General features: G+C 53.0%; 3 protein-coding genes across 3 annotated transcripts; 1 reads left to right on the top strand and 2 right to left on the bottom strand.

Annotated features, from left to right (window-relative positions):
• Nucleotides 1-2785: 2785 nt before the first annotated feature.
• On the top strand, nt 2786-5480 carry LRP88_06992 (TFIIH/NER complex ATP-dependent 5'-3' DNA helicase subunit RAD3; the record flags this gene model as incomplete). The annotated part of the gene is made up of 7 exons (XM_083243529.1): nt 2786-2789; nt 2934-3065; nt 3119-3372; nt 3425-3541; nt 3596-3926; nt 3983-4080; nt 4131-5480. 7 exons carry the CDS (start codon nt 2786-2788, stop codon nt 5478-5480), a joined length of 2286 nt encoding a protein of 761 aa, XP_083100753.1.
• Nucleotides 5481-5756: 276 nt separating this feature from the next.
• LRP88_06991 (DDHD domain-containing protein) lies at nt 5757-8845 on the bottom strand (the record flags this gene model as incomplete). The annotated part of the gene is made up of 2 exons (XM_083243528.1): nt 5757-7620; nt 7752-8845. The coding sequence occupies 2 exons, from the start codon at nt 8843-8845 to the stop codon at nt 5757-5759; spliced, it is 2958 nt and encodes a 985-aa protein (XP_083100752.1).
• Nucleotides 8846-10764: 1919 nt separating this feature from the next.
• On the bottom strand, nt 10765-12024 carry LRP88_06990 (uncharacterized protein; the record flags this gene model as incomplete). Its single annotated transcript, XM_083243527.1, has 2 exons — nt 10765-10894; nt 10952-12024. The coding sequence occupies 2 exons, from the start codon at nt 12022-12024 to the stop codon at nt 10765-10767; spliced, it is 1203 nt and encodes a 400-aa protein (XP_083100751.1).
• Between the last annotated feature and the right edge of the window lie 1029 nt (nt 12025-13053).

Raw genomic sequence — 13053 nt, 5'->3', positions numbered from 1 at the left:
TACAAGGAGGTCTTTCCAGGTGCACAATGTCGTGGGCGCCGCAGGAGCAAGGCGAAGAAAGCGAAACTATATCGACCGATGGATGAATCGAGGTTATCGTGATGCAACAAAGACGACAGGAGCAATGGAGGCTTTGATGGCAGCAACGGACGAGATCACGAAGCTCTGACGATCGCCGAGGCTTGGCAAAGCGAATCGATCGATTGCCCGACTTGGGAGGAAAGAAATGGGAATTGAGATGGCAACCGACAACGACGAGACGGGAAGCACAAGGATATTGATAGTGGTGACCCAAAAGACGCAGATGATGGCATGGATGAGAAGAGAGAAGATAAGGACGACGGAGGAGGAGGGAGAGGGGAACGGGTCACGGCCGGGAGTCGGGGAGACGAGGTAGCGGCGGAGGGTGTCTGTCGTTCGTGGTGGTGGTGATTTGGTTTTGGCTCTGGTTTCGGCCTCGTTTGGCCTGCCCAGTTTGCGCGTTGGTTGGGCGATTTGGAGATGGCGGACGCAGATGACGGGTGGTGGATGGTAGATGGCGAATGCTGATAAGGGAGGTGGTCCCTTGGTTAGCCAGCGATATACAGTGTCAGCGCCCTCTAGTCGACGGCAGACGCACGTACACGCAAGTACATGCCTCCCAAGGGACGCCCAGCCATTAACGAGCGACGCTCAACCAGAGGACACCAGATACGGCGGCGTTTGGATGGATCATCGGCCATGGATCACTCAAGAGAACATGCAATGCGGTGATAGTGGCCGACCAGTGACCTGTGAGCCAATCCCAGTGGTGGCTGATGACCCCGTGCACGGGCCAGTTGGGCGAGACCGGCGCCGGAGGGAAAGCGGGGAAGAGGCGCCGAGTCGATATGCCCATTGGCGGGAGCTTGCATTCAAGAGCGGGGGACCTGCTACAGCGCGCGCCATGCTTAGACGATACTGTGCGCCATCGGACCATTGAGCACTGTACACCGCGCGATGAGATGCTGCCCAGGCACCTGAGTTTTAGTGTAGCTCATCTCCCTCGGACGGGACCTTGAGCACGTGAGCAATTGCAGTTTCACAACACGGCAGAGCCGTCGGAGAGGCCTACCAGGGTCCTGATCAGTGCACCCGTGGACCAGAAGAAGTGAGGTGATGTTGTATTAATGTGAGGCCAGCTGTGAGGCGAGGTAATGTGAGGTGACGCCTCAGGGAGATGGAGACAGCTCCTACGGGACAAAGTCAAGACAAAGCCGGTGCATTAGCTCGATGCGCTACGGGGGCTCCCATGCCTGCCTTCCCCACTCGACGAATAAACACCAACCGTCTCTTACCAACTGGGAGTTTGATACATGACTCCCAGCGCTTGAGTTGCTCCGTCGTCGCCGAATGCTGATCTTTGTGCGGTTCTGTGCGATGTCTGAGTCTTGTGTCAAATCCCTGTCAACTCAAACTTGCTCATTAGGTAGGAATCACTGTGCTCTAGTGTTGAACTCTGACGGGGATATTCATCCATGGTCGAGTATGTAAGACAGAAGGAGGCTATGTCGAAGCAGACCCCGCAGCAACAGCTGCACTATTGTCCCCCGAGCACGCACAGATCATGACAAAGAGTCGGCAAATACTCTTGGGTTAGGTGTGCTAACGTCAGGAGCCGCATCACAAGATCAAAAACGTCCTGACAATCAGCTGGCTGGACAAGCGCCCTTCTCCAGACTCCCCACCTGAACCCACGGCCCCGGCACAAGCGTCCCCTTAGTTTAGTAGCGTAACATCACGAACTACCGGCATGTCGTTGCCAGATCGACCTGCCTTGCCAGAGCCAAGTGCGAGTTGCTTGAGACCGGCGTCGACCAATCTGGTCAGGCCTACCGTATTTTCTAGTTAAAGGGAGACAATGAGCACCATACCACAGACATGTTCAGAAGGCATGGCCATCTAAAACCAGTACCCCAACGTCAAGTGTCTCCTTGGTGATGTTGCATCAGCCCCTCACTCCCTTGCAACCAGGTTCAGAAGATCTTGATATCGCTATCTCGTCCAGATCTCACTTGTCGACCAGTACATGTCTTATCAGGGGCTAGCAACCATAAACAACGACAGTCTTCCAGGACCAGTTCAACCTCCACTAGAATAACCGCGCTAATGGCCGAACCAATGGGCACAAGACTAAAACGCTTGCCCATTCATCCGATACGGAGTAGTTTCTAAAAACCTGGCACACCTACGGAGGACGTTGTTTAGCCAATCTTGCAGTCTCAAGATAGGCGAAACAAGAAACAACGAAGAATATGTCTGCCAGTGAATCATTTCTACCAAGTTCTTTATCTTCCCAGTTTTTGTGTGCTGCGCCTGAGATAACCCTAATCCTAGCGTGTTTCGTGCCGGGTTTTCTATCAGTTGCTCAAACCATTCATCCTTGCACGCTTTGTCCCACACCGAGGGTTTCCACACCGAGAAACGCTCGGTGACATCAGCTCTCCGCCACGTGACTTCGCGACAGCTCGCTTCCATCACAAAGCCTTCCGTCACGCCTCACGTCTTCTGCCTAGCCCCGAAATCGTCCATCACCATCACCCACGATACGATCGCTCACCGAGGGCATGCCCCGGTGATCATATCTTGAGCCATCATGAAGTTCAACATCGAGTACGGTCGCTCCGATTTTCCCGTGCTTCCTCTCTTTGCTCACACTTTTTAGCGACTTGCCCGTGCTATTCCCCTACCCCAGGATATATCCAGGTATGACCCAGCTTGTTCGCCCAACTGCATTAGATACTAACTGCTGCGAATCTAGAGCAATATGCGTGAGTTCTTCATGCTGTATCGTTCAACTAATCAATGAAACTAATGATGCCATGTCCCCAGCTACATGTGCGATCTCAAAAGTACTTCATCCTTTCTTTTCATCTCCAAGCCATCAGTTACTAACCTCATCACTTTCTAATCAGAAACTCTGGATGCCGGGGGTCACTGTGTCCTAGAGATGCCTTCGGGTACTGGCAAAACCGTATCTCTGTTGTCGCTCATCGTGGCGTATCAGCAGTACATGCCAGAAAAGCGAAAGCTCATCTACTGCTCTCGTATGTCACCTTTCCTCCTCCGCCCTCCTTCTACTGACATGCGGCTCGATAAGGTACCATGTCTGAGATCGAAAAGGCATTGGTCGAACTCAAATCTCTCATGAAGTACAGGGCTGAGGAGCTCGGTTACGAGGAAGAGTTTCGTGGCCTTGGTTTGACGAGTCGAAAGAACTTGTGTCTTCACCCATCAGTCAAACGAGAGAAGAGTGGCTCTGTTGTTGATGCTCGCTGCAGAAGCCTTACAGCCGGCTTCGTCAAAGAGAAGAAAGACCGGGGTGAAAATGTAGATGTCTGCGTCTACCACGATGTGCGTTTGCGTCACCTTTTGCCTTCTCTTCCGTTGTACTAATAGGGCACAGAACCTCGACCTTCTTGAGCCTCACAACCTCATCCCCAACGGTGTCTGGTCATTTGACGATATCATTCGGTATGGTGAGGAACATAAACAGTGCCCTTACTTCACTGCGCGGCGCATGGTCAGTACCAGTTGAGACTCGCAAACTTGTGGGCTTGTGCTAAAGATGTCCCAGATGCAATATTGCAACGTTGTCATCTTCTCTTATCACTACCTCCTTGATCCGAAGATCGCCGAAAGAGTGTCGAAGGACTTCTCCAAGGACTGCATCGTGGTTTTCGATGAGGCTCACAACATCGACAACGTCTGCATCGAGTCCCTGAGCACAGACATTACGGAAGATTCGTTGCGCAAAGCGACTCGTGGTGCCCAAAATCTGGAGAATCGGATAGCGCAGATGCGCGACACAGATCAGGAGCAGCTACAGAACGAATATCAGAAGCTCGTGCAGGGGCTTCGTGATGCGGACGAAGCCCGTCAAGAAGACGCCTTCATGGCAAACCCCGGTAAGCTTCACCTTGTCTGCAAATTCTCCAGCCAACACATGTTAATCATATCATAGCCCTTCCTGCAGATCTACTCCAAGAAGCCGTGCCAGGAAATATTAGGAGAGCTGAGCACTTCGTCGCCTTCCTCAAGAGATTCATCGAATACTTGAAGGTAGTTTCCCACCTCATTCCACTGCAAAATAGGAGTTAACCCTGTAATAGACACGGATGAAGGTCCGCCAGGTTATTTCGGAAACACCACCGTCATTCCTAGCTCATCTAAAAGAGCACACCTTCATCGAGAAGAAGCCTCTCCGATTCTGTGCGGAGCGACTTACATCGCTGGTAAGAACCCTCGAGCTTACCAATATCGAGGATTACCAGCCACTTCAAGAGGTCGCAACGTTTGCGACTTTGGTGTCTACCTATGAGAAAGGTTTCCTTCTCATTCTCGAGCCCTACGAATCGGACACAGCCGAAGTCCCGAACCCCATTCTTCATTTCACCTGCCTTGATGCTGCTATCGCTATTCGGCCTGTGTTTGAGAGATTCTACTCGGTCATTATAACATCTGGTACCATCTCGCCGCTTGAGATCTACCCCAAGATGCTTGACTTTTCCACAGTCATCCAAGAGTCATACAGCATGACCCTTGCACGGAGGTCATTCTTACCTATGATTGTCACCAGAGGTAGTGATCAGGCATCCGTATCGACAAGTTTCCAAGTCCGAAACGAACCCAGTGTGGTGAGAAACTATGGTAACTTGTTGACCGAGTTCGCCAAGATCACGCCTGATGGCATGGTTGTCTTCTTCCCCTCGTATCTCTACATGGAATCCATCATCAGCATGTGGCAAGGAATGGGTATCCTTGACGAGGTGTGGAAGTACAAACTCATTCTAGTTGAGACACCCGACGCCCAGGAGACTTCGCTCGCTTTGGAGACGTATCGGACCGCGTGTTGCAACGGCAGAGGAGCCGTTCTACTTTGCGTCGCACGTGGCAAGGTCTCGGAAGGTATCGATTTCGACCATCAATATGGTCGTACCGTGTTGTGTATTGGAGTTCCCTTCCAGTACACCGAGTCACGAATCCTCAAGGCCAGACTGCAATTCTTACGAGAAACATACCGTATCAAGGAGAATGACTTCCTGTCCTTCGACGCCATGCGACACGCAGCGCAGTGCCTAGGCAGAGTCTTGCGTGGCAAGGATGACTACGGTATCATGGTTCTCGCCGATCGCCGATTCCAGAAGAAACGAACTCAACTTCCCAAGTGGATCAACCAAGGCCTTCAAGAGGCGGACGTCAACCTGAGTACCGACATGGCCGTCAGCAGTGCGAGACGATTCTTGAGAACCATGGCACAGCCTTTCCGGGCTAAGGACCAGGAAGGCATCAGCACCTGGGGATACAAGGACCTGATGGAGCACAAGGAAAAGATGGATCTGGAGAGGATCAAGGAGCTTGAGGAAGCTGCGCAAAAGCCTCAGCCGGCTGCACATATCAACCAATACGAGTATGACGACGAGGAGCTCGATCAGGACATGATGGAGATGGATGGTTTCTAGATTTCTCTTTCACTTGGGTCGAAAATATCAGGATGGAATCAGGGGGGCCAAAATTGTGCAAAATTGTAACATAGTATTAGAATAATCGAGCGCTCCATTGCTGCCATCTATGGGTGTCCTCTATGATGTATCTCTGCCCAAACTCAGAAGTCTAACTAAATCCATTAAGTTGATTTGTTTTAAAAGAGAGCCAGAACGCCAATTGCCCGATCCTCCCACGCCTTGCTAGATAAAAAGAAAGTCGACAGTCTCACCCAGCCTCACGGATACGCCATCTTATTTCACCAATAGTCTCTTCGCAGCCTTGACGGCCCTCAGAGCAGGGAGAGTGTGAGCCCGACCCGGCTCCCTCCCAATTTCGATACAAAGCATGCGGATAAAGTCATGGTTCGTCCAGTAACTTGTGTGCGCACTGAGCATGTTTAGGTACTGGATCTCGAGGGGGCCTCCCCCAGAGCGGAGGTACCAGTCTATTTGCCCATTATCGTTGAGCAGAAAGGCTTTCTTCTCGGCAATCTCTTCTCGCGTAAAGTCGTGAACCTCGAGCTCAAGCTGGGAGGGGAGACGGATGGTTGATGGCCGCTCTGGCTCTGGGGCGAGCGGGTTTGGGGCTGGGGCCATGCCTGGCACGACGTTTCGCATGGCTGCGCCGACTGACTTCCACAGGGAGCCCGCTATGCTCGGAACGTAGGCTGTCTTGAGACTCGCCGCGTAGATGGGATCAACGGCGCCATTGAGGAAGTACGCGATGGGATCCTCCTTGGCGAGGATATTGTAGATATTGTCGACAGCCAGGCAGCCAAAGGTGCCAGCTTCGCCGACAACATCTTTGGCCACGACGTCGCTCGAGTCAGCCCCGGGCTTCATTCGTCCATGCCGAGGCATGAGCGTGCCACGCTCAAGAAGCAGGAAGAACCCAGCCGGGCTGCCTGCCAGGAAGAGGTTCCTGGTGTCAAATTCGAAGAAACGTGTCTCGGGTTCCTTGCAGGATAATTCAAGTCTGGGTACAGAGGTCGGCTGATTTGACAGAATCTCAAGAGCCATGGCGCTGCCCAGCGAGTGTCCGATGAGATGGACGCGCCCGTTCTCGGCAAAGCCTGGGTTGTTGCGACACCAGAGTCGATAGACACGGTTTGCCTCAGACACGAGAGCCTTAATCATCTTCCCCTTGTGATGGGACATATAGAAGGGGATATCGAACATGACATCCGATATCATGCTGCGAACAGCAGGAATGGTATCAGGCTCGATGTCCTTGAGCCCAAAGCCCTCGGGTGTATAGTCTGCCTTGTCTTCCTCCCTCATTGGCCCTCCATCCTCGAACGAGAGACCCATCCTCCAGTTCAGGGGAAGAATCATGAGGCCATTTTGGTCCGCACGGAGTACCTGCTTGACGACAGGGCTCTGTAGTTCAATGTTAACAGCACGACGGAAGCCATTGATAGCATGAGTGAAGTGGAAGCTCTCCACCCTCTCCGCAAATTTCTGGCCGATGCCATGGGCGACGAGAATCAAGTCAGTAACTTGCCCTTTTTCTTTGTCTGCCTTGCAAGCGGAGCACACGTCCTGGCCACTGTTCTCGTGTGATTCATCGGCTGCCGATACGCCTGGTTTGTTGGGGGTCTGCTTCTTGTGATGAAGTCGCTCCCAGGCCGCTCTGTTGAAGCCTCGGACAACAGGGACGCCAACAGTCACGCCCTTCATAATCTTCAACACGGGTCGTCTTCCATAATACGCCGATGGCTTCAGGCTTGGCTTCATGAGGAATGCTTCGGTGGCATTCTTGTATATGACGTGATAGTTGGAGAAAGGCCGCGCTGGGGGCTGAAATTCTCCTGAGGCTCTTCTATCGACAGCAGCTGGGCCAATGGATCCTTCAGCTGCCGCTTCGCCACGAAAACAGCGAGCAGCGCAGAACGGATCAGTTGGGATAGCTGGCTCAGGGAAACCAACTTCATCAGCAGAGCCTATTTCGGACTCTTTGGGCCAGAGCCTGTGGGACACCTTTTCCTCGCCCAACGGGCCAACATCGATGGCACATCGTAGTTCATCGCTCCAAGTTTCCGTCCATGGTCGAAGTTCATGATAGCCGGCCTCCAATTGGTTTGCCACAATCGGTGGGATCGGAAGCATGGTGTCCCTATGTCAGGTCAGCGAAAATCTTCTCGAATGCTATAAATCTCATACCTATAAAACCATGTCGCCCGAGCTACAACAGCGACGTCATTGACGGGAGACCAGTAAATCGGCTTCATCTGGAGAGATGGTAACGAAACCATGTGTAGTCTAGATACCCCGACCGCAACTTCAGCAACGCTGAGTCGATACTCTTCCGCCGCTGGCTTGTCGACAGCTTTTGCTGCTTGAGAAGCATCATCCACTTCATTTGCCGTCTCAGTCTGATCTCGGGGCTGGCCAACGTCCCGCAATACACCAGCGGCTTGAGCAAATGGGACAGAACCAGGCTCGGATTGTGTTTCTGGGCTGCCTACTCGTACAAAGGGCTTCCCTGATATTCCATCGTCCAAGCCTGGCGGTCGAGCAACAGTTGGACTGCCGACGGGCGTCTGGGAACGAGGGGTCCGGTTCTTGGCTTGTGACAATGAGAGGGATCTGGCTCTGAGATTGGTTTCGCCAACGGTAGATCGACGTTTCGTGCTACGAGACTCTGTCGGAGTCTTCGAGATCCTAGCAATAGGATGGCTCGCATTGGTTGTAGAAGAAGATCCTGGACGACTGGAGGGTATATCCGCTGAGGATGGCCGAGGCTCGATCGCACTGCTTGCCTGTTCTTTCAGGCGACCAAGTCCAAGAACAATCTGCTGGGTCACTTCATCAACACTCAAGGCAGGGTTATTCCTTCTAGCCAAAGAGCAAAAGGTTGCTTCAAGCTCTTCCGACACATCAAGCACCAGCTCGGAACAACAGGCAGGCACCGGGGTGTTGGGTATGACATTGCCAGCTGGCACAGTGATATCCTGGGGTTGGTATCCTCCACGATGTCTTTCCCAGTGTTTTGTAGTCAAGGCTTGAACAAGCGAGGCCAGTTTATTCGCATCGAATTGAGACGGCCGACCCTGGTCCTTCCACGCATCCTGGTGAGCTCGCCGGTCGTTCTCAGACATGAGACTCAACCAAGCTTTCTCGAGGGCATTGTTGTCACCCCTCGAAAAGGGTCGCACCTGACCCTTGCTCGTCTTCGCATCGGTACTAATGGTCGAGGATGTCGAGAGGGGGTCGTCGATAGGAATAAGGGACGAGTAAAAGAATTGTGCCTCGACGAGTGGCACATCGTCTTCTCGTCGGACGCGGGCAACGGGAGCCAGTCGACACTTGGCGCCGTATGTATGGTTGTCGCATGCCATAATGGCGGTCGCTGGGAGTAAAGCTCAGACGGGTAAGCCAGGAGCTGCACGACGTCTCGATCGCAGCGTCAGGGTCAGGTTGGGCCTCTCGGGGCTGGCGTATGCGGCATAGAATTCGACTGGGCCATAGAGGGAAGGCAACACAAAGACTCGTGGCTTGCCGTCCACGCAGTCAGATGGTGAGCAAGGGGAGGGAAGGGAAAAGAATGCACGGAAGAAGGGCACGGAAAGTGGATGGCGGTAGACGGAAGCCTGAGGTTTGGTGGTTCACCGACCTCCGGTCAAGCCTGGGCTCGATGACGTGGGGATGTGCTGGACAGTCCATCTGCCTTAATATTGTGGGTCCCTGCCAGGTACTTTAGCTAAGACGGCATGTATCTTCTCGCCTATCTTGACAGCGGCCTCTACCTGAAACGAGCCTCCAAGAACATCCCCGATACCTTCATCAATGGATCCTATCAAAGCTCCTCCTAACTAACGCGCTGCCTAGTAACATCACATGCATGATGCCCTGCTGCCACGTAGGTCAGGCATGGATGTCACTAGCTTAGCTTCAGAGACTGCCCGCAAATAGGGACTCAAGATACTTGGTTGAGACGGGACACTTCACGCTCCAAGACAATGATGCCCAACAACAACTCGAGGTCGCCGTAATTCTGAAGTCTTATTTCATTCAAGAACAGCCGGAAAAACTCTACCAAGAAATGGCCCGGCCGTGCAGCTGAGAGGTGACATGACCATGGTTGTAGCTTCACAACAATGGGCACATTTTCATTACCATCTAATTTCCCGGGCCTGTGATTCCAGGTGGACAATTCTCGCTTCCCTTGTGATTCGCAGATCTTTTCCCGAGGCATGAATCTTGTAGTCCGTTGTTGGACACTCACATATCTGCATTGACGTTTCATTCCCTCCCCAGCCCTCCCCTCAATGTCCCTTTGTAAGACATATGGTAAGGAAGCATCCCAGATGCCGATTCAACCCGTGTCTGAAATAATAGCCCCACGATTCGCGCGTGGTTACTTCGAGGGAGGGCGCATATCTTGACGGCTGAGCTGAAACCGGGAAACCAGGATGTCGCGATTCGCCAAACAGCGGGAAGCTGCACAGATCCGCATCTTGAATGCTCGTCCCCATATTTAAGCGTAGAACCTTGTCATTATCTTGCTTCTAGATGTATCGTATCTCGTCGCACGATCCAACCGGTGAGGCCCTCTCAGCAGGTAGGCAATCGGTATGTTGTAGTATCGTCGGCGTCAGCAAGGGCTGCACTTTGTGAATTACAAAGTATGCTATCCATTGCTCAGACGCAGAGCAGTGTGGGCATCTGAATGGTGTGTCACGGTTGCCGCCCCTAAAGCCAACCCCGATGTCCTTGAAGGAGCTTTCGTATCCTACCAACAGGAGGCTACTGGAACTGGTATCACTTCACTCAGTACCCCAGACGTACTCCAGCTGGAATCGGCATATAAACTCCCGACTATTCCAACCTTCCAATCGTCTGGATGCATTCCTATATCATCCTCAGTCAGCGAACCTAGACGCCCAACAAAACAAGCCAGAACTCGACGGGTTAGTCTGGGTACCTTGAAGTCTCTCTGGAAAATGCTGGCGGTTTCTCTCCATATAACGTTAAGCATTCAACAGATGCCGAGAGAAAGTATCACGTCCGTCGCGGTGATTGGATATCCTGCCGCCCAAGGCAATGGAACACACAATGCGGTCGCAAATATTCCAGATACAGATGGCCACGGCTCGAAAAGATCGCCACAATAATCAAGATGAGAAACCCTATAGGGGCTGAAAAGGTTGGTCGAAGTGTCCAGCCAAACTCGATAACGGCCACGACCAAAAGACCGTCAAGAACTCCTGATGGTGACTCTCCGAGTGTGAGGCGGGACACTGGCTAGTCTCTCTGCCTACACGACACGCCGATTACTCGAATCAGATGGTCCTGGTTGGTTTACTAGACCCAGTCCTGTGAAACCTGGGTTTTGGAGGTTTAGGGTACCGATGTCGAATCGTTTTGAGCAACCGTCTTCCATATGCCTGGCCAGTCCGTCAGTACCCATACAAGAGATTGTCGCAAAACGAGGCTAAACTTACCGCCTAAGTGTATCCTTGCGAGCAAAAAGACGCCCGCAGTAGTCGCACTTGTGGTTACGCTCCTTCATGTGAACACTCTGGTGGTGTCGTTGTAGATCGGTTTTCCGCACAAACTTCTTCGTACATCCATCAACGGTGCATGGAAACGGATACTCCCGTTTCTCGTCGTGGGTTTCCAGATGCGACTTGTAGTTGTAGCTGCGACTGAAGAACTTTCCACAACCCTTGACCTCACACTGAAAGTTTGCTTCCTCCTTTGAGGTATGTTTCCGTGTAGGTCTCTTCACCTTGTTGGTTTTCAGCATGCGCCTGTCCTGGCCAAGATCGGGTATTTGGGCTTGTGCGCTCTGGTAAAACTGAGACACGTCGTAGTCCTGCTTTGGCCAGCTTGTTGCAGCCCCCGCACTCAAGTCCGACTGGAGGTTCGGGGCGAAAGGTGTTCCGTCTGTATGATAGGCCGCACTAGCTGGTCCGGGGGCTGAGTAGGACGGCGATTCAAAGCCTTGGCAATAGCTGCTAACGGAGCCTTCCATCCTGAATCTGGGGTTAGATGGATCCTGCAAGTATCCGAATGGAGGTCTAGAAGCTATCGCTGGTCCTCGGTCAGAGTGGCTACTCGAGGGTGGGAGAGGGTGGTGAACTGAGGGATTTCGTGTTGTCGGCATGTAGGCTTCGTGGGTTTGATACGGAGTGGGAAGGCAGGTTTCGTAGGCCGCAAAGGTGTTAAACTCGGAACCCAGGGCATCAGATTCCACCGAACTAGAAGGCGTCGACGAGGTTGCCGCCACAAGGCCGTCCGGGGTGACCCAAGCGGTACTACTGTGATCCATGGGAGGCGGTGATAGAAGCTGAGTGTTTGGGCCTGAGAGCCAACGAGGGTTGAAGCAAGGTGAAGCTGAATCGGGAGATGATTCCAACTCGTTTGTTGAAACGACTGGTTGGAGTGGGGAGTGATAGCCAGGCGCCGGTCCCTCTGAGAGTCGTGAAGTGTCAGAACTCGAGGAACCAAGCTCAAGGAACTGGCGATGATGCGATGCTGGGGAGTTTGATGTCGAGGGAGGTGTAAGGTACATGTTGATGTTGTTGGATGACGCGGGGCTGTGTTAGAAGCCGTGGGCTGGCCAGGGTCTTGAGAGCCATACACCTTTTGCAAGCAAGCAACGGAACGGAGCCCTGGAAAGCAACAAGGCCGCGGATGGCAGTGGACTATTGCGAAGAGGGGAGTTTCATCGACCAAGCTGGGAACCCCATGATGGGGTAGCAGTTGGATAAATATTTCGATTCACGGTCAAGACGGGGGAGTCAAGAACAAGAGACGGCCAACACAACAGAGGGTGGCAACAGAAGAAGAGATCAGCCAGAGAGAGACCGAGCGAGCGAGCGAGTAAGGTAGGTAGATAGGTAGTCTGTGTACTGTCTGTCCAGTACTGTACAGGGAATGTCGATTACGGAGCCTCCCGTTTAACGACGCAAGCCGCCTTCGATGAATTAAACACAGCACAGGCACAGGCGAGCATGGTCGAAGGAAGGATCAGGCTCCGCCTGCATGGGGGTTGAGGAAACAGGCAAGTCGGTGGTGGGGAGAGGAGGGTTTGGCGTTCGCGGGCACTAGAGCCACTCACTGGGAAGGTGTCGAGAAGCGGGTGACGGGGCCGGAAAAGAGAGCGAAATGAGACCTAGGCAAGGGTTCCGTTCGCCAACCATGGGGCTGGGCCATCTTGGACTTGATAGATCTCTCGGATGGGTTAAGGGAGATAACGGTGTTGCCAGGGCCGTTTGCTGTCACTCGTCCATCAATTCTGGACGGACTGGGGTGTGCCTGGCCTTGGCTTGACACGATTACGGCCGTTGGATGCCCAGAATAGACTCTGTGTACACCAACCGCCCTGGGTGTGAATGAGCCAAGGTATAAAGGGCCGCATTCCGTCGAGGCAAGGGTTTTCCCTAGAAGGGAAGCACGCACTGCACTGCGCTGCACTGGGGAAAGGGGACGGGGGGCAGGGATGGGGTCGTATATCGGCAGTATCAAAACATGAGGAATCCAAGGGAAGACGGGGCGGAGCTTGGGCTTGGGCTTGGATGGTGACGGCGGTTGTGCGTCG

This window comes from Fusarium phalaenopsidis, assembly GCF_050370095.1.
Source record: "Fusarium phalaenopsidis strain FUZ10S chromosome Unknown contig_32298, whole genome shotgun sequence".
Taxonomy (NCBI): domain Eukaryota; kingdom Fungi; phylum Ascomycota; class Sordariomycetes; order Hypocreales; family Nectriaceae; genus Fusarium; species Fusarium phalaenopsidis.
This window is presented reverse-complemented; position numbering and strand designations above follow the sequence as displayed.